Raw genomic sequence first — 20,450 nt, 5'->3', positions numbered from 1 at the left:
ACTGTCCATAGATGCGTTGTTTTATTTCTGGGCTTTCAATTCTGTTCCATTGATCTGTATGTCTTTTTTTGTGCCAGTAGCATGCTATTTTGATTACTATAGCTTCCTGTTATATTTTTAAGTCAGGGATTGTGATGCCTCCAGCTTTGTTCTTTTCTCTCAGGATTGCTTTGGCTATTTGGGGTCTTTTGTTATTTGATATAAATTTTAGGATGCTTTATTCTATTTCTGTGAAGAACGTCACTGGGATTCTGATTGGGATTGCATTGAATCTGTAGATTGCTTCAGGTAATATGGACATTTTAACTATGTTTATTCTTCCAATCCATGTGTGTGGAATATCTTTCTATTTGTTTATATCTTCTTCAATTTCTTTCAACAATATCTTATAGTTTTCAGATATAGGTCTTTTACCTCTTGGGTTAAATTTATTCCCAGATATTTTATTCTTTTTGTTGCAGTTGGAAGTGGGATTGTATTGTTGACTTCTCTTTCTGCTAGTTCATTATTAGTGTATAGAAATGCAACTGATTTTTGTGAGGTGATTTTGTACCCTGCAACTTTGCTGTGGTTATTGATTATTTCTAATAGTTTCTCCCTTTGAGTCTGTTAGTAGTTGCTTTATATACTTTGGTGCTCTTGTGTTGGGTGCATATATATTCATAAGTGTGTGTCCTCTTAGTGGAAAGTCCCTTTTATCATTATATACTGCCCCTCTTTGTCTCTCATTGACTTTTTAATCTTGAAGTCTGCTTTGTCTGATACATATGACAATACTTGCTTTCTTTTGTTTGCCGTTTGCTTGGAGTATTATCTTCCATCCCTTTACTGTGAGCCTATGCTTGTCTTTAGAGCTGAGATGTGTTTCCTGGAGGCAACATATTGTTGGGTCTTGTTTTTTAATCCATCCAGCTACTCTGTGTCTTTTGATTGGAGAATTCAGTCCATTTACATTTAGAGTGATTATTTGATACATGAGGGCTTAATACTGCCATTTTATCTCTTGTTTGCCAGTTCTGTATTTCCATCTTTCTCTTCCCTTGTATTTCTGAATGCCGTTTCAATTTGGTGGTTTTCTGTGGTGGTGTTCTTAGTTTTCTCTTTATTTATGAATTGTAGCTCTGCTCTGGTTTTTTGTGTAGTGGTTACCGTGAAGTTTGTGTAAAGGATCTCGTAGATGAGATAGTCCGTTTTCTGATAGCCTGTTATCTCCCTTTCCCCTTCCCCTTCTGAGTTGTTGTCAGAAATTATTCTATTTTGTGTTTTGAGTTTGTGACTAAATTGAAGTATTTATAGATATTTTTAATGCTTTTCTTCCCTTTATCTTTTGTGTTATAATTCTTTGCTAACCTGTTCTGATAGAGAGCTCCAGTTTTCTGATTTTGTCTGTCTCTCTGCTTGCTCAAAGCTTTGTTGACCTTTGCCTTTTTGTTTCAGGTATGAGGACTTCCTTTATCATTTCTTGTAAGGGAGGTCTAGTGGTGATGAACTCCCTCAGCTTTTGTTTATCTGGGAAGGGTTTTATTTCTCCATCGTATCTGAAGGATAGTTTCACTGGAATAGAGTATTCTTGGCTGAAAGTTTTTGTCTTTCCGTATTTTGAATGTATCATTTCATTCGCTCCTAGCCTGTAAGGTTTCTGCCAAGAAATCTGCTGAAAGCCTGATAGGGATTCCTTTGTAGATTGTTTTCTTGTGCCTTGCTTCCCTTAACATTTTTTCTTTGTCATTGACTTTTGCCAGTTTTACTATTAGATGCCTTGGAGAAGATCTTTTTACATTTATGTAATTAGGAGTTCTATTGACTTCATGTACTTGTAAATCTAGTTTCTTCCCCAGGTTTCAGAAGTTCTCAGCTATTATTTCTTTGAGCAAACTCTCTGCTCCTTTCTCCCACTCTTCTCCCTCTGGAATATCTATAATCCTTATGTTGCATTTCCTAATTGAATCGGATATTTCTCGAAGAATTCCTTCATTTTTTAAAAATCTTAGTTCTCTCTCCTACTTCACCTGAAACATTTCTATATTTCTGTCCTCCAAATCACTAATTCAGTCCTCCATAACGTCACTTCTATTTTTTAAGGATTCTAGGTTATTTTTTATCTCATGAATTCTGTTCCTTGTATCCAGAATTTCTGTTTGGTTTTTTTTTAGAGTTTCAATTTCTTTGGTGAAGTATTCCTTCTGCCCATTAATTTTATTCCTGAGCTCATTGAACTGTCTTTCTGAGTTTTCGTGTAACTCGTTGAATGTCTTTATGACAGCTCTTTTAAATTCTCTGTCATTTAGATTGTAAATTTCTAGGACTTTGGGGTTGGTTTTTGGAGACTTGTCATTTTTCTTCTGCTCTCAATTGTGACTATAGTTTTTCATGGTATTTGCTGAACTAACCCTTTGGTGGTTCATTTGTGGTAGTATCAAGTCACAGATTCTACCTGCTGCTGCTGAGGGGAAGCAAGAGTTGTGTTTCTGACCCCACCCGACCTGCTGGAAGTTGTGCGGGTGCGATGGGCACTCCTGTGGCCTGGGATAGTGTTCATGCATGTGCTGGGCTGCTGCCACCTCTGCTTACAGTTACACCAGCCTCTGTGCTTGAGGGGCAGGGCTTCTTTGCAGGGTCTGAGCCGGGGCCACTCATTGAGGCCTTGGCAGCATGGTGGGCACTCCCACAGGCCAGGGTAGTGTTTGCGTGTGCACGGCTGCCGCCCCCTCTTCTTACAGTCATGCTGGGGCACATTCCCACTGGTGGGGCACCACAGCACAGTGTGTGCTCCCATAGGCTGGGATAAGCGTTTGCCCACAGTCTGGGCTGTCCCTGCCTCCTCTTAGAGTAGTGCCAGCCTCTGTGAGAGGACCAGCAACCTGGCTTGCTGCTGCTGAGAAGGGGTAGGGAAGCACTCACCTGTCTTCTGCTTCCTGGGGACCCAGTCCATCGACCTTCAGATGTATAACTGCATGGGTCTCTCAGGCATCCTCTTGTGCTGTAAGGTGCCCTATTGTGCTGTGCTATCCTCCGCTGGTCAATGAATGTCCATTTAGTTGTAATTCAGAGGGGGAGAGACAAAGGGAACAGCTCATTCTGCCATGTTGCTGATGTCACTGCTGTCTATGTGTCTTGAAAAATAAAAGCCAATACAAAGTTTTAGCAGTGATGTGGAAAAACTGGAACCTTTATGCATTGTTTGTGGGAATATAAAATGGTATAGCTGTTTTGGAAAACCATTCGACAGTTTCTTAAACAATTAAAAATAAGCTTACTGGGGCTGGCCTGGTGGTGTAGTAGTTAGGTTTGCACACGCCACTTCGGCAGCCCAGGGTTTTCAGATTGAGATCCCAGTACAGACTTATACACTGCTCATCAAGCCATGTTGTGGCAGCATCCCACATACAAAATAGAGGAAGATTGGCACGGATGTTCGCTCAGGGATAATCTTCCTCATGCAAAAAGAGGAAGATTGCCAAAAGATATTCACTCAGGGATAGTCTTCCTCACCAAAAATTAAATAAATAAATAAACTTGCCAACAACTCCCCATTTCCCTGTTTTCCCAGACCTTGGCAACCACCATTCTACTTTCAGTCTCTATGAATTTGACTACTCTAGGTACCTCATATAAGTGGAGTCATACAGTATTTGTCTTTTTGTGACTAGCTTATTTCATTTCGCATGATATTCTCAAGGTTCATCCACGTTGTACCATGTGTCAGAATTTCCTTCCTTTTTAAGGCTGAGTAATATTCCATTGTATGTATATACCACATTTTGTTTATCCATTCATCTGTCAGTGGACACTTGCTTCCACCTTTTGGCTACTGTGGATAATAGCTATCTGTGATCTGTTTAGCTACCATGAATGTGAGTGTATAAATATCTCTTTAAGATCCTGCTTTTGGTTCTTTTGGGTACATACCCAGAATTGGAATTGCTGGATCATTTGGTAATTCTATGTTTAATTTTTGAGGAATTGCCATACTAGTTTACACAGAAGCTGCACCATTTTACGTTCCCACCAGCAGCATGTTAGAGTTCAGATTTCTCTACATCCTCACCAACGCTTGTTATTTTCTGTTCTTTCAGTAGTAGCCATCCTAATGGGTGTGAGCTTTTTATTTGCATTTCCCTAATGATTAGTGATGTTAAGCATCATTTCATGTGCTTGTTAGCCATTCATATATCATCTTTGGAGAAATAGTTATTGCCCATTTTTAAATCGGGTTTTTTTGTTGTTGTTGACTTTTACAATCCACTTTTTAGAATTAAATTATACCATGTTCAGCCAGTAGACTCTCATTCAAGCTGTGTTCTTTTGCTACATCACATGAGTATTTGAATACTTTCTAAAATAAGATAACCAAGGTGCGTGTTACTTGCTCCAGACCTGGAATCGACCATTTTTCCATAAGAATCTTCATTCCTTTTATACCACTAATTTATCGCTTTGTATCCTTTGACAAAACTTAGCATGTAATAGATGTTCAGTTAATATTTGTAGATGAGTTAGGTTGGAACCTCAAATCTCAGCCAGGGTCTTGATATAATGAGGGTTTGGTGGATTAACCCAAATGAAATGATACTGCCCACAGACTTGATTTCTAGTCCCTGGGTATAATTGAGCCAAAAGTACTTTCCTGGCTATTGAATATTTATAAGAAAATCAGTCTGTATCTCTAGAGACCTATTCTGTTTTGTTTTGATTTCTAAATATGCATTTCTTTCTTTCCATAGATACTCTTCTTATTGACTATCAGTTCACCTTTAGCCTATCCCAGGAAGATGACCGCTATTACACAGCCATCAATTTTGTGGCTACACCTGATGAAGTAAGATTTTAGAAGTCTTCTTACTTTGTTTTTTAGAAATCTTCTTTGTTTTGAATTTGTATGGGTCTTCTTCTTGATCATTATGGATAGAAGCACTGTCTTAGCTGTGTTCTCCAGAGTGGACTACACAGGATGATCTTTAGAGGTGCAGGAAAGAAATGTTAGAATCTACATTTTATTTCTTTTCTATCCAAAAGGCAAGAACAGTGTTGTTAAGATTTCCCAGGATCTGATACACAGACTGACATTGAGTCCACACATACTTGGTTTGCCCAACAGCCCAACAAAACCGCATATAGAAAAGGAGAAGAGACTGCAAGGGAAATTCCCTTGCCAGAGGAGCAGGTGGCAGAGCCCAGATTTACTCTCTCAGAATGGACCAGAGGCTCAAAAAGTACCCTCAAAGAAACCGCAAGTTGAAATTAATGCCAGTGATGCAAGGAAGGTGGCAGAGGTGACACTTCTGCTCCTAGAATGAGTTCTTAGCTTCATTAGGAGGTAAAAACAGTGAAGGTTTATTTGGGTCCAAGAAGAAGTCATCCAGAAATAACTGAAATTATTAAGATGATTATTTGAAATGTGGTTTTGATCTACTGTTATTAATATGAATCCCCAGCCAGCCGTAAGGTATTAGCTAGTGGTAGAAGGGAGCCAACACAGCATGACATTTAAAAGTGAAGCTTGTAGAACATGAAGACACACCTGTAAGATTTATTCCATGAAATATAAGGTAATTCAGTATTCACTTCAATACATAATGAAATTTTATTAAATTTGATGACAAATTATCTAGGAGCCTGCTTAGAGGTTTCTTATTTTTCATCAACATACACAAAGCCATTAACCATTACAAAATTCCTGTCACAATAAGCATGACAAATAACATGTAGAAAACAATATGACAGTAAGCCAAAGTGTATTTCTTTGTTAACAAATGTTATTAGCAAACGTTACTAAATTAAAAAAAAAAAAAATCAGCAGTAGAACAAAGTCCACAGCGTGAGGTATTCACTATGCAAATAAATGAAAGTAAGGTGTGTTTTTTATATTCCATTTTAATGATAGAAATAAGAGATGTACTAGAGAAGATACAGTCTCATGACTGAATAGCTTTTTAAGTAAAAATCATAAATGACTTTAAATGAACATATGTTGTGGAAAAACTGTGTAGGCATATTGTTTGAGTGGCTGTATTGACTAGAATTTTAGAAAAAAGAATTTGCAATAACATAGCGAAAGTACCACACACGAAATTTATTTACTACCTTATTCATAAGCAAGTAGTTGAAGTGCTCAGTCTTTCAGGATGCGATTGATACTGTTAATTTTATTTTAAATAATCATAGTAGACTCTTCGTGATGCTTCTTAACGAGATGAGGAGTGACCATGAAAATCTTTGGACTTCTCTGGAGTTCCCTACTTATGAACAGAGCATTTAACAGAGTTATCCAATGTGTGTGTTCTCTCTTACAAAAGCACTAGGATGTCAAGTTTATTGATCCTTTCCAAGGAAAGAAGTAATTGTTGGTAATGTGCTGCCAGCAAATATTAAAATTAAATAAATAGATACTTGAGCTGTCCTTTCAAGAGGAAGGTGAGATTTTATCAATAAATGAGAAGGTAACTGCTTTGTGAGAGAAACTTCTGGTTTGGAGATCATGTTTTGAAAATGACTGTTGGAAATGTTTCCATTCCTGTGATTTTGTGCGTAAAAACTACCAAAACAACACCTTTAAAAATCTTAATTTTCCAACCTGTTTTAAGATCCATCAAAATGAAGAATTTCAGCAGGACTGGATCTTTTTCTAAAATATAAAAATACAAAATCTGATTCATTTGTAAAAACAATTCTCTGACCCCAAGAAAGAGATTTATCAGGCAAATTTCAGTAAAAACTGAAAATTAGCCTTATAATTTCCCCAGCATGGCCAACAGTATGCTTCTTCCAGTTGACTCCACACGTTTCTCAGAGATAGCTTTTTCAGTCACTGAAACCAAGAATCAAAATTAATTAAACTGTCTCTTCAGATTGGTCTGTCTCTAATTGGTAAACAAGGTTTTCAAAGCCAATAAAGCATATTCAATCATATTTCTCTTGAAATAATATTTTTAGTGAGAGAAAAATGTTTTTCAAATCATGAATGAATACAATCAAATTATTTTTATTTAGTTTATTTCAGCTTTATATGCTCTTTTTTTTAAGTGTTTCATATTGAAGAAGTTTACACTGTATCTATTCTATCAGTTAAGAAGTGCACAGGTTTAATTTATAGACACATACAGATTGGGGCCCTTGGTCAAGTGTTTTGCTGATAGGCATGAGCTCTCCAGACCTTGGAAACATCTGCCCAGAGGATCCCTGGGAGGCTGACTCCCCTAACATAGGTCACAGGATGTAAGTCATTCTGCTCTGGTGAGGGTCTTTTTAAAAGATGCTTTCTCATGGAGTTAGGCATTTGATAAAGCATTAAACTCTGTATATTGTTATGGGAAGGGAATGAAATTTATTTGGGGTATATTGCTTAGAAATTTTGCTAACTCTTTAAGTGTGAATTTCTCTTAAGGCATTGTAAAATACCTGTTTTATAATTAAGAAAGTTGAAAGAAGTAAAATGTGATTACTACTTTATTTTAAAATCTTGAAATTGTTATAATTAATTTTCTAATTATTTGCACCTCTTATTAGCAAAACAGGGATTTGGACATGTTCATCAATGCCTCTAAAAACTTCAACCTCAACATCACATGGGCCGCCAGTTTCTCAGGTAAAGACATACTTAGAGAAGCCCTCCTGAGTCGAGGTAATAGATTGAGAAATGTAGGAGCTGAGAAGGAAGGCTCTGGAGACAGATAGATTTGAAACCCACTTTTGCCATTTATTAGCTGGGAGACCTTGAGCAAACGTCTAAACCCCTCTCTAGACTTTAGGGTTGTTCCATGTAAAGAGGAGATAACAACACATAGCTCCTAGAATTGTTGTGTAGATTAAATTAGGTTATTCATGCCAGTGCCTACGGCGACATCAGGCTCAGTTGTGTGCTCACTACCCCTGCCCTGCTGCCACCGCTAATACCATTGCTGCAGCCGCTGCTCTGGCTCTGCCATCATCACCCACATCCATGCTTCCAAAGTGAAAAATGCAAATGACTTGTGGTTTCAAGAGATGGAAACATTTTGAAGAATGAGATATTTTAGTAGGTACAGTGAAATGTACTTTGGGAATTAAATCAAGCTCTAAGAGCATGGCTTTTGCTATCTTGCTTATCTTATTCTGATTCACTAAAGAAGATCTGATGGGCAGAAAATCTACTAAAGAAGTAAAGAGTGGGCCTGATGAGGTGGTTAAGAACATAGCTCGACAGACCTGGGTTTGAATTCTGCCTGTTACTTACTATGCTATTGGGCAAATTACTTGAGTTTTCTGACCCAATTTCCTCACGTATAAAATGGGATAATAAAAACACCTTGTCATGTAGAGTGTTGTGAGGATTAAATGAGATAATAAATGGAGTACTTAATGTAGTGCTGGAAACTTGGTAAATTCTCACTAAATGGTAACTATATTGCACTATCGTTATTACTATTACAGTGTTTTTTGATCAAAACACAACCAGTTAGACTGATGCCAAATAAGAACAATACCTTTGCACCTCACTTTATGTTTATCATTTCTTAAAAGATTGTATAGAATTCAGAAAAAGTTCAGAAACTTGCAGTGAGGAGAGACATTTAAGAAAAAGTCTGAATTATCGGGGCGTTTGTCTGGAAAAAGGCAGCCTCTCTGAGTGTGTGAATGATTTGCAGTGACTGTCTCAATAGGGACCTGACAGTCTGGGCTCCAGTCACAGGATTTAACTCAGAGATGAAAAGTCCACTTCGTGAATTGTTATAGACACTAGAATTCCTGGCTAAGGGAGAATATGGGATGTTGAAGGACTATCTGGGAATAGGATGTGTTTATATCACATTGGGGGGACTTAAATACAGTTTTAGCTGGTAGCAGAAGGGACTGAGTGACATTTCGTGCTCCTTCCTCCCTGCTACTGTTGAGACTCAGGTCACTGCTAGTTAGGAAGTGAGGAGTGAATCATTGTGCCTGGTATAGGGGATCTGAGCACTGCCAAACAGATGTCAAGGGGAAATGCAGAGAAATTGAAGTATTGTGGGCAGACATAATGTCCATTGCTTGTTAATAGGATACTAGTGGTATCTGTATTTTCATGACCATGCATAACCTGTTTCAGTGGAGGGGAGTTGCAGGGGTTCCTGGTAAAACCATTCTAGTTAAGGGCATGGACTTGTGTGTCAGCTTACCCAGGTTCAGATCCCAACTCTACTTTTTGCTGGCTCTGTGACCTGAACCAAATTACCTAATTTCTCTGAACCTCAGTTTCCTGATCTGTAAATGAGGATGATAATAAGGTTGTTGTTAGGATTAAATGAGATTATGCTTTTAAAAGCTGTACCTGGAACATAGTCAGTGTTTAGTAAATGCTGGCTATTATCCTTATTATTAATGAGAGCAGAGTCTGTCCAAAAAAAGTCTCTTCTGTTTTGTCTTTTTCTTCCTAACAGCTGGAACCCAGGCTGGAGAAGAGATGCCTGTTGTTTCAAAAACCAACATTAAGGAGTACAAAGATAGCTTCTCTAATGAGAAGTTTGATTTTCGCAACCACCCAAACATCACTTTCTTTGTGTATGTCAGTAATTTCACCTGGCCCATCAAAATTCAGGTAAGTGCTTTTTGGTCTCACCTGTAGACATGATGAAATCTCTTTAGTGAAGACTAAATTCACTAATTTAGAACTTGTGGTAAATGAGATGTCCAGTATTAGTTTGCCTTTGTAATATCTGTGACAAAGGAGTGCTGAGCACATGAATACCATAAAGAAGATGATAGTGGGGATAGCTTAAATCACTTATGAAGGAAATTTATAAGCACTTTTGAAAACAAGATAGCATATAACAAGTTTGGTAATTACAACTGTATTCATTTCTTCATTGAGCACTTGCCGTGTAAAAACTTGTAGAGCTACAGAAAGAGTTTCAATTCTGGAGTGAGTAAAGTGGGTATAAGTGAAACAAACACACATGTAACCAGTGAAAGCCAGAGTGTGGAAGGTGCCGTAAGAAAAGATCCCCAAAGTGCTATCAAAGTTTAAAGGAGGATAGGATGGAGTGTGATAGGAGGCGGCGTAAGGTCAAATTTAAGGTCAAATTTCTAGTCAGACAGATGTGGGCTTTTAAGTCCTAGCTCGCTCCTGTACAAATCATATAGCCTCTCCAAGTCTCAGATTCTTTGTGCATGTGACCTCAAAGGGTAGGTCTAAGAGTTCGAGTCACCTGCTGCAGCCACTGCTGTTATGACTTGCTCCTTTTCTCTGTTCCCAGGGGGCCACTGCACTCCCTCTTTCTAAGACCTGTGGCCCCATTTGTGCTCTTCGGAATCATCTGCCACTGTGTCCTCGAGTCCTAGCCTTAATAATTTCCCCTTTTACCCCCTTCATTTTGGGTAAATGTGGAGTTCAGGGATGGGTGGATTTTCAGGGACTGGTTCATCTTTAACCATGGAAATGTGGTCACCGTGCTGGTCTGTTTGCTGACTTTTATGATCAACTGAAGCAGATCGTCAGTGATCAGTTAGGGTGGGTTTGAAATCTAGTTCTGGTGGTTATGTGTTCATGCTTGTGACTGTGACTAAGGAACAGTCTTTTCCTTTCTGGAATGAGGGGGACAGTCTCTGTATTATATTTTTTCTTACCTCCCTCTTTCCTTTTCCTGTCTAGATGGTCTACAGATTTGTTCATCCTCCAATCTGCTTCTCCCTTTGTTCTTGCACACTCTCTGCTTCCCTCCTCAGCAGTCTTGTAACATTGACCACAGTCCCTATTTCTGTTTCCTCTTAACTATTACCCATCAGCCCATAACAGTCTGCCTTCTTCCCTTACCACATCCTGAAACTGCCCTGTCATGGTGGACTCCAGTGACTGAATTCTTCAGGCCCCTTTTTCTCATTGCACGATTGAGTCACTGTCTTTCTTGCCTTCCTGGTCCTTTATTTCCCTGATTCTCTGGCCAGTCATTTTAGGGAATCTTCTTCCTTAAACATTGGGATTGTCTGGGAATTTAGGCCTTGGTTCTCTTTTGTCTTCATTGCACACTGTTTCCCTGGGTAATTCCATCCTGCTTATAGGACTTATGGTACTACTTTTGTATTGGTGATTCTCAGTGCTCTATCTCCAGCCCAGCTTCCAGTTGAGCTCCAGGACAACATTCTTGGTTGCTGCCTAGACATCTCCAGACCTGGACATTTACAAGCTCCTGGTACTCGGAACATAGTTATTCTTGTGATCTTAGCCCCAAACCCTTCCTTTCTCAGTGACTGACACCACCATTCGTCCTACTGGACAAGCCAGGACCCTGGAAATCATTTGCATTCCTGAGATAAACCTGACTTGGGCACAATGTATTATTTTCTTACTTTAGACATTGCTGGATTCAGTTTGCTAATAAGTTGGTTAGAATTTTGTGTCTATTTCATGAGTGAGAATGCCTCATAATTTTTCTTTCCTATCCTTCTTACGGTTTTTATATCAAGGTTAAAGTAACCTTTAGTAACTATAAATTGAGGAGTTTTCTCTCTTTCTCATTCCTGGAGATTATATAATATTAGAATTATGTGAACCTTAAATACTTGGTAGATCTCTACTGTAAAATCATTTGATTCTGGTGTTTTGTTTGTAGAGGTTTTTTTTTAAACTGCTGGTTCAACTTTAATAGTTCTAGGATATTTTGTATTTTCTCTTTGGATTTGAGTCACTTAAGATAATTTTTTCTAGCTAGTAATTTATTTCAGATGTTTTCAATGTGTTGACACAAAGTTGTTCACACTATACCCTTATCTAATCTTTCAGCATCTGTGCTTAAATGTACTGAATCATAGACTTAAAAATGGTTAAAATGATAAATTTTGTCGTATATATTTTTTATCCCAATAAGAAGTTTAAAATAATCATAGCAATATTTTTTTGTAGATATAGACAAGCTTATCTAAAATTTATATGAAAAGGCAAAGATTCTAAAGATTTTATTTTTCCTTTTTCTCCCAAAGCCCACCGGTACATAGTTGTGTATTTTTAGTTGTGCATCCTTCTGGTTGTGCTATGTGGGATGCCGCCTCAGCATGGCCTGATGAGTGGTGCCATGTCCCCGCCCAGGACTCGAACTGGTGAAACACTGGGCTGCCAAAGCAGAGCGCGCAAACTTAACCACTCGGCCACGGGGCCGGCCCCAAAAAAGGCAGAGATTCTAGAATAACTGTAACAGTTTTGAAAAAGAGGAATAAAGTGGGAGGAATCACCGTATGCAATGTTAAGGCTTACTGTTTAGCTACAATAATCAAGACATAGTTATATGTTGAGGGATAGACACGTGGAATCAATGGAATAGAACAAAGAACCCTGGGGGCCGGCCCCGTGGCCGAGTGGTTAAGTTCGCGTGCTCCGCTGCGGCAGCCGAGGGTTTGGATCCTGGGTGCGGACGTGGCACTGCCCGTCAGGTCACATTGAGGCGGCATCCCACATACCACAACTAGAAGGACCCACAACTAAGATATACAACTATGTATGGGGGAGTTTGGGGAGATAAAGCAGAAAAAAAAAAAGAAAAGAAAGATTGGCAACAGTTGTTAGCTCAGGTGCCAATCTTTAAAAAAAAAAAAAAAAACAAAGAACCCTGAAATAGAGCCATGTTAATATGTCCAACTGATTTTTTATTTTTATGTGAGGAAGATTGGCACTGAGCTAACATCTGTTGCGAATCTTCCTCTTTTTGTTGGAGGAAGATTGTCCATGAGTTAACATCTGTGCCAATCTTCCTCTATTTTATGTGGGATGCTGCCAGTGTGGCTTGACAGGTGGTGCTAGGTCCACAACTGGGATCTGAACCTGCGAACCCCGGGCTACTGAAGCAAAATGCGTGAACTTAACCACTACGCCACTGAGCTGGCCCCAGTCCAACTGATTTTTGACAAAAGTGCAAAGGCAACTCCATGGAAGAAAGACAGCCTTTTCAATAAATGGTTCTAGAATAATTGTACAGCCACAGGCAAATCAATGAACTCCCACCTAAACCTCACATTTTACACAAAAATTAACTCAATATGGATCACAGATTTAAATGTAAAACTATAAAACTTTTAGAAAAAAATAGAAAATCTTTGCATAATAGGGCTAGGCAAAATATTTTGACTTGACAACAAAAATGTGATCCATAAAAGGAAAAACTGATAAATCAAACTATATCAAAACCAAAAGCTATGGGGCCGGCCCCATGACATAGTTGTTAAGTTCGTGTGCTCTGCTTCAGCGGCCCGGGGTTCACCAGTTTAGATCTTGGACATGGATATACACACTGCTTATCAAGCCATGCTGTGGCAGGCATCCCACGTATAAAAAAAATGGAGGAAGCTGGCCACAGATGTTAGCTCAGGGCCAGTCTTTCTCAAAAAAAACAAGCAAACAAAAGCTTTTGCTCTGTGAAAGACCCTGGTAAGAGGATGAAAAGACAAGCTAAATACTGCGAGAAAACATTTGCAAACCGTATTTCTAACAAAGCACTTGTATCTGTAAGAAGAACTCTCAAGTTCAACATTAAAAACAAACAATCCAATTAGAAAATAGACAAAAGACGTGAAGAGACATTTCGCCAAAAAGGATATACATATGGCACATAACCACATGAAATAATATTCAGCATCAAAAGCCATTAAAGAAATACAAATTAAAACCAGAATAAGATATCACTACATACGTATCAAAATGGCTAAAATTAAAAATAGTGATAATACCAAATTCTAGAGAGGATGCAGAGAAATTGGATCATGGGTACATTGCTGGTGAGATAGTAAGATGGTACAGCCGCTCTGGAAGATAGTTTGGCATTTTCTTATAAAACTAAACTTGCACTTACTATACAACCTAGCAGTTACATTCCTGGGTATTTATCCCAGAGAAATGAAAACTGATGTTTACACAAACACCTGTATGCCAATGTTTATAGCACCTGTACAGCAATATTCATTAGAGCCCCAAGTTGGAAACAACTCAAGTATTCTACAGCAGGTAAATGGTTAAATAAACTGTGCTATATACATATCATGGAATAGTACTCAGCAAAAAAGGGAAACAGTCTGGTGATACAACAACTTGGGTACATTCCCAGGAAATTTTGCTGAGGGGGGGAAGAAATCTTAGAAATTTATATACTGCAAGATTCCATTTCTATAACATTTGAAAGTAAAAATTTTAGACCAAAAATAGATACGGATATAGATATCTGCTGAGGATTCGACTTCTGGCTCTGACCTCTAGACCCTCTTTAAAAGGGGGTCATCTGATTAGGTCAAGCCCACCCACGCTCAAGGAAAGGGGATTATACAGGGTGTACCAAGGTAGTAAGAATCTTGGGAGCCAACCAGGGATTTAGGTTGTTCATCTGACCCTAGAGAGGTTGAGCTCTAGGCTCCAATCAGTACAATTTCAATTTGGTAACATCTCTTAACACTATCAAATTATACATCACATGCATTTGTAAAAGACTTGATTTGGGTTCTAGTAAATATTATTTATTGACTTGTTTTAAGCTGAGAATGTTTTCATACTTCATTATATTCTGAATCCAATTGAACTTCAAGCTTTGTTGCTTATAGCTGAAATATGAGAAATAAGTATTTTTAAGATTCTTAGCGAGAATCTTGACTTATGCTGCTGACGCTTTTCCCATTTGGAAAGAGGACTCCGTGCACATAAACAGGCTTTTGTGCTGGAGATAGCTGTGCTGTTGCCAATGCCGAGTTCTAGTTTTTTTCCTCCCAATGCCCTGTTGCTCCACCCTCTGAAAGTCACTGAAATGGTTTTAGAGCCTTTCCTTCTAGAGGAATCTCTTCCCCACCCTTACTTTTTAAGTACTGATTTTAAGTTTAAGAATCAAAGAGATGCCAGTTTTCTGCCTGATTTTTTTGGTGCTCTTTACCTGGGCTGGCTCACTCACTGGAATAAGGTCCACTTATGAAAGCTGCATTCAGGAGCACTTTCGAAAATAAACGATGGTGTGCTCACCATTTAGTTTGCCAAGCTTGCCTTGAAAAAGCAGGTAAGTTCCATTGAAAATGTGTCTTTATGCTCTTTGGTATAACTAACTGCAGTATTTGGAAACAGTGTCATTAGACCTGTGGCATCGTGTGTTCTCAGTGTCTTCACATGACAGCCTGATCCACATGAGTTCTCTCTGCACTTGGGACCGTATCTTGATGTGCGCTGTGTGGAGGGCTGAGCTTGCGTCTTCCTGGGCAAATACTCGTGTTCTCGACAAAGGGGGCTATCTGTTTCTTTATTGCTCTATTTTCCTCAGAACATTTGCTTTTCTAGATGTTGTTAGCTCTTAAACACACCCATGCGCACTTAGATACTGTACAAATTTGCTAACAACGTTGAGACTTATTTAAGGAAGATATTAGGGAAATGTCTTAAGTGGTACAGTATAGGCCATTCAGTTAAATTTCGGTATGGCTTTCACTGCAGGCAAAGATTTGTCTTTTTTGTCTCTGATTCTCATTTTTTAAAGCAAAATAACTGAGGAAATCTAATTCTCTATTCAGAAATTCATGTAAACATTGGTGCTTTAAAAATGGTAATGTTAAACTCAAGTTCCTTCTCTCCGAGCTGATCCCAGAATTCTTTTCCATAATTAGGAACAGATCAAAACCTATAACTGCTAACTGAGGGAGTTTGAAACTAACTATAAAAATCTTTATAGATGCAGTTTAAAATAAAAAAAGACCACCCCGACTGGAAAGACCCGTGGTGGGTGTGTTGGGGCCAGTTGTGCCTGTTTTCTGGTCATTTGCTCTTGTGGGTGAGTGCCCCTCCCTCTGCCGCTGCTTTTTGAAAGCGATCCTAAGTGTTCTCTCCAGTATGCAGGGCCTCCACTGGCCTCGCCATGCCTGTAGTTTGGGAAGGTAGGTATTAAGATAGAGAGTGGACAGGCAGACGTGGTGGTGAGGCAGGAAGGTGGGTGGTGAAGCTGGGCTTCTGGCTGGGTACTGGCTCTGCAACAGAGGCGGTTTTTGTAATGTGGAACTAATAGTAAAGCCCTCTCCGTGCTGTGTGTTTCATCTGCTAGTTTGTGTAAGAGGCTAGTGTTCACAAGTGAAGGCAGCACAGATTTGTACTGAGAACCGGGCTTTCATTTTGGTTTAAGAGTTATGTTTATGGGTGCTAACAAGATTGCTATACTGAGCAAGGATGTATGAAACTTTTGTTGACTCAGATATACTTTTTTTAGTGACAGCTTTATTGAGATATAATTCACATACCATACAATTTACCCATTTAAAGTGCACAATTTAGTGATTTTTAGTATATTCATAGAGTTGTGCAACCATGACCACAATCAATTTTAGAATATTTTCATCACCCCAAAAAGAAATTCCCTACCCATCAGTAGTCACTTCCCATTCCTCTCTCCCCCCAGCCCCTGGCAACTGCCAGTCTGCTTTCTGTCTCTATGGATTTGCCCATTATGGATATTTCATATAAATTGAATCACATAATATGTGGTCATTCGTGACTGGCATATTTCACTTAGCAAATATTTTCAAAGTTCATCCATATTTAATATGTATTCATTCCTTTTAAGATTGAATAATATTCCAGTCTATGGATATACCACATTTTGTTGATCTCTTCATCCCTTGATGTGTGTTTGAGTTGTTTTCACTCTGGCTCTTATGAATAATGTCAGGTAGACTTTTAATGTTTATATTTATTGTGTAATAATACTACTTATCTATATACATACCTCCTAGTGTTAGATATCTGTACCTTAAGAGTTTTAAGAATTATACAGCCCTGAAATACATTTAGAATTAAATTACGTAAAGTATGAGTCTTTCTTTGTTTCAAGAGGCATTTAAGGTTCTACCTTGTGGTTTTCAATATGATCCTTATTTATTATTCCTTCTTGAAAGTCTCTCTTCTGCTTTTCACCTGTGGTTTGGCTGTTTCTTCTCAGCTCTTCAATGCCATTATTCCCTTGGGTTTCCTCTGCACCTTTTCTCCCTAGACAGTTTCATCCACACTATCCATGAACACCACCTATGGCTGGGTTGGATAAATCTCCATCTATAGCAGACCTCTTTCCTGTCATCTCTATAGCCAAGACCCAGTAGGCTTCCTTTAAAATCCCCTCACTCAGCAGAATTTCTGGCCCAGAGCAGCAGCCATGAATGGACAGCAGGAGCTATATCAGACACTGGGTGGTGGGGTGTGCCCTCGTGCTTCTGGGAGCCCTGGGAGAAGAGACAAGTGTCCTGTGTCACCTGAGTCTGAGTGAAGAGAGGCAATACCAGAGCTGAGTCTTAAGGAACATGAGGTCAAGGATTGGGGGTATTTAGAGTGGGGAAAGGTCATGTCCAATCACCTTGAAGAACTACTGGGAGTTTAGCAGAGCTGAAGTGACAGTGCTTGTGAGCAAGATGCTGGAGAGCTAGACAGAGGCTGTCACTAAGAGACTGGAAGTTTCAGCTGAGAGATTTGAACTGTAGCCTGAAAACTACTGGAAGTCATTGAAATGTTTTAAGCCAAGAAGTGACCTAAGATCAGTGTTTTTGAAAGACTCCTCTGTCAGCCCTTGGGAGAATGGATTAGAAGTAGCCAGGCGTGAGTTAGGAAGTTCAGGTAGACTTTGTATTCAGAAACCCAGAAGAGGGGTCCATCTGATAACACTTAGGCATATCCCATAGCAACTTCCTTTCCTCATCTGTGCCTCCACAGCTGTGGACTTGTCTGGTTTTTCACTATACAAGGATTACCTTAAGGACAAGGACTCTGTTTTATATTTCTGTGTCCTCAGTGTTATAGCATAGTCTTAATCAGTTGTAGACACTCTATAAACGTGCATTAGATGGATGCATAGTTGTAGGTACGAGAACTTTAGGGTTGGTGTCATAATTTAGTTCTTTTTTGTAACTTTTCTAAAGGCACTGACAGCTTTTTCTGATATTATCAGAGTGATTGCTGACCAGTGTTGAAGAGCCAGCTGGATTTGGAGACCAAGAATTTGTTGTTGCAGTCTACACAGTGTGGTGTTAGAGGATTGAATTGTTCTAGGGTGAAATTTTGTCAAAAGGGTTGAGGACAGCAGAAAAGGAAGGGGTGAGGATGCACGCATCCCTAATTTTTACAAAGAGGGTAGTTAAGAGATACTGTCTATATTGAAATACTTAAGAATGAAATGATAGGAAGCCTGGGATTTGCTTCAAAATAATATGATCATGGGGAAAGTGGGTAGAATATGAATGAAACAAGATTGGCCATGAGCTGGTAATTATTAAAGCTGATGATAAGCACACTGTGTTCATTATACTATTTTCTCTACTTTTTAAAAAAGTTTTAAATTTTCCATGATAAAAAAAAAAATGAGAAAGATAATACAAGTGATAGAGCAAGAAATAAAAGTCCAAGTATATTATTTAAACTCCTAAAAGTAGCTACAGGAATATGTCTCAGCTGGACCTGCAGCCTAGGCCAGCTGGGACATAGCACATCTAGGCCAGCTGGGATGTCTGTCAGAACTGACCTTCTGTCTTACTTCGCAGGAAGCACACTGCATTGTACTCAGGTTTTACCAGCTATTGGTGACTATTGGGCAGTCTCTAGAACAGTCAGTGGTCAGGGGCAAAAACCTGTCTCTCAGCCCAGCATACCCTACACTGGTGAAAATGGCAAAAGGAGCTTCCTGAGAGCTACTGACTTCACCCCCAGGCAGGGGTGCATCAAGAGGCCTGAGGGCTCCTCCCAGTAGGCTGTGAGGCCTGGGAAGTTACCTTCCAGTGGGCTGTGGCTGTACTGTCTCCTGAAGCTGTTTGTGGGTAACTCGCACATCCTCTCCCTGTATCCAAGGGTGTTATATCCATATCCTGTCGTTGTTGACATCTTTCCATCACCATCACCCTCAGGATAATGACACAGAAACTAACAAAGGCACTAAAAACAGTGATATAGCTATATTGGAAGTAGAGGAGGGGATGATGGCCTAAATCACCTTCTATTACAGTAGGAAGTCAGTAAGTGATACCTAAAGTGGCTAATCAAGAAATGACAAGTTTTAAAAAAGCGTTAGTGATAAAAAGGTAACCCCCAGAAGAACTGAAAAGAAATATTTAAAGGTGGGGGCCTCTGGAGAGAAGCCTTAAAAGAGGAGAGAAAGCAGGAACTGTTGGTTTGCATGATTAGCCCCTTGGTACTTGCTGATATTTCAACCAAGTATATGTAGTTCTTAATGATTTTTAAATTGTTAATGAACATGGGAAAATGGAATAGGAATTCTGGAGAGTGGTGGAAAGGAGTGGCTGGAAGGAAATTCGGGGAAGAAAGCACAGAGCAGTATTGAGGTGGGCGGTTGGGAGTGGACAGATGGTGAGTGTTAGCTTGCACGTCAGGAATGAGTGGCTCGAGGGTATTAACTGGCCTTGAGGCTCTGACCAGAGCTTGGGTATACATTTTCTGTGCCAGCACAAACCAGCATTATGTGGGTGGTGTGTGAGGCCAGGTGATGGGCACTGGGATCCAGTCCAGGGCCTGTGGTCTCAACGTAGAATTCCATATAGAACTTTGGTTTTCCTTTTTGTTTTTTTTCAAGAAAAGGTATTTTGTGTCACAGCAAAACTTGAGGTGGCAGCACTGGACTCAGGTTAGAATATGCTCAGCCACTGGTCACAGAATCTTCCAGCCTGGGCACAGCTGAGGCCTGAGTGGAAATCTGTTTGTAGACAGTTCCTATGGGAGGAATCAGTCCTCTCCTGGCTTCCAGTCTTGCAGTGTCCAGAACTATGTGGCAGGATTGGCATGGTGAAGTCAGGAGTCCAGATGGCAGCCATGGCCACTTAGGCCCTCTCTGGTGGCCTGATGTGAGATCTTTAGTGTCTGTAGAGCCTGGCCTCTCGGAGGGAGTCTTGTTGGAGCGGGGCCCTGGTCTGGACAAGCTCCCAAACTAGGTGGAGCTGAGCCCTGGAGGGAGCTGCTGGCCTCAGGGTACCATGGGGGCAGCCCACAGAGATTCTACCAGGTACACAGAGACGCTGGGTTTTCTCAGAGCCTGACAGGTGCTGCCTCGAAGCTAGAAAGCTTCACCTCACTGCGTGCCCAACTTGTCTTTCCTATCCTCTTCATGTCTTGCATGCTCGTAACAATGAAGATGGTGCTTGGTGGAGAAGATAAAGGCAACTTAGAGGTCTTTCCTTCTCTCTTTTCAAACCTTCCATATTAAACAGTGGATTTTTTTCTATTCTTTCAATATTCATTTATCCATTCATTTAAGTTTTTGAGTATCTACTTTGTGGATTGTGCACAGTAGATACAAATTATGTATGTTAAAAAAAAGAATTTGGGAGTTGGATCCAAGATGGCGCCGTGAGTAGTCCTCTTTGTCTCTCCCCCTTCGAGTCTACAATTATTTGGACACTTATCGCTTAACAAAGGATATCCAGACAGCATCTCAGGACGTCTGAGAGACCCACGTGACTATACATCGGAAGGCGGACGGACTTTCCTCCGGGAGGATGTGGAAATA

The 20,450-nt window shown here is 39.7% G+C and overlaps 1 protein-coding gene across 7 annotated transcripts in view; it reads left to right on the top strand.

Moving 5' to 3' along the window:
- ATRN (attractin) overlaps positions 1 to 20,450 on the top strand; it is a 177,323-nt gene that overhangs the window by 117,034 nt on the left and 39,839 nt on the right. For all 7 annotated transcript variants that reach the window (XM_044748857.2, XM_070485645.1, XM_070485642.1 and 4 more), the window contains exons 22-24: positions 4,725 to 4,819; positions 7,507 to 7,585; positions 9,396 to 9,553. In XM_044748857.2, coding sequence (XP_044604792.2) covers positions 4,725 to 4,819; positions 7,507 to 7,585; positions 9,396 to 9,553 — 332 coding nt within the window. The remainder of the gene's footprint in view (positions 1 to 4,724; positions 4,820 to 7,506; positions 7,586 to 9,395; positions 9,554 to 20,450) is intronic.

Source organism: Equus asinus, chromosome 15 (assembly GCF_041296235.1).
Source record: "Equus asinus isolate D_3611 breed Donkey chromosome 15, EquAss-T2T_v2, whole genome shotgun sequence".
Lineage (NCBI taxonomy): Eukaryota > Metazoa > Chordata > Mammalia > Perissodactyla > Equidae > Equus > Equus asinus.
This window is presented reverse-complemented; position numbering and strand designations above follow the sequence as displayed.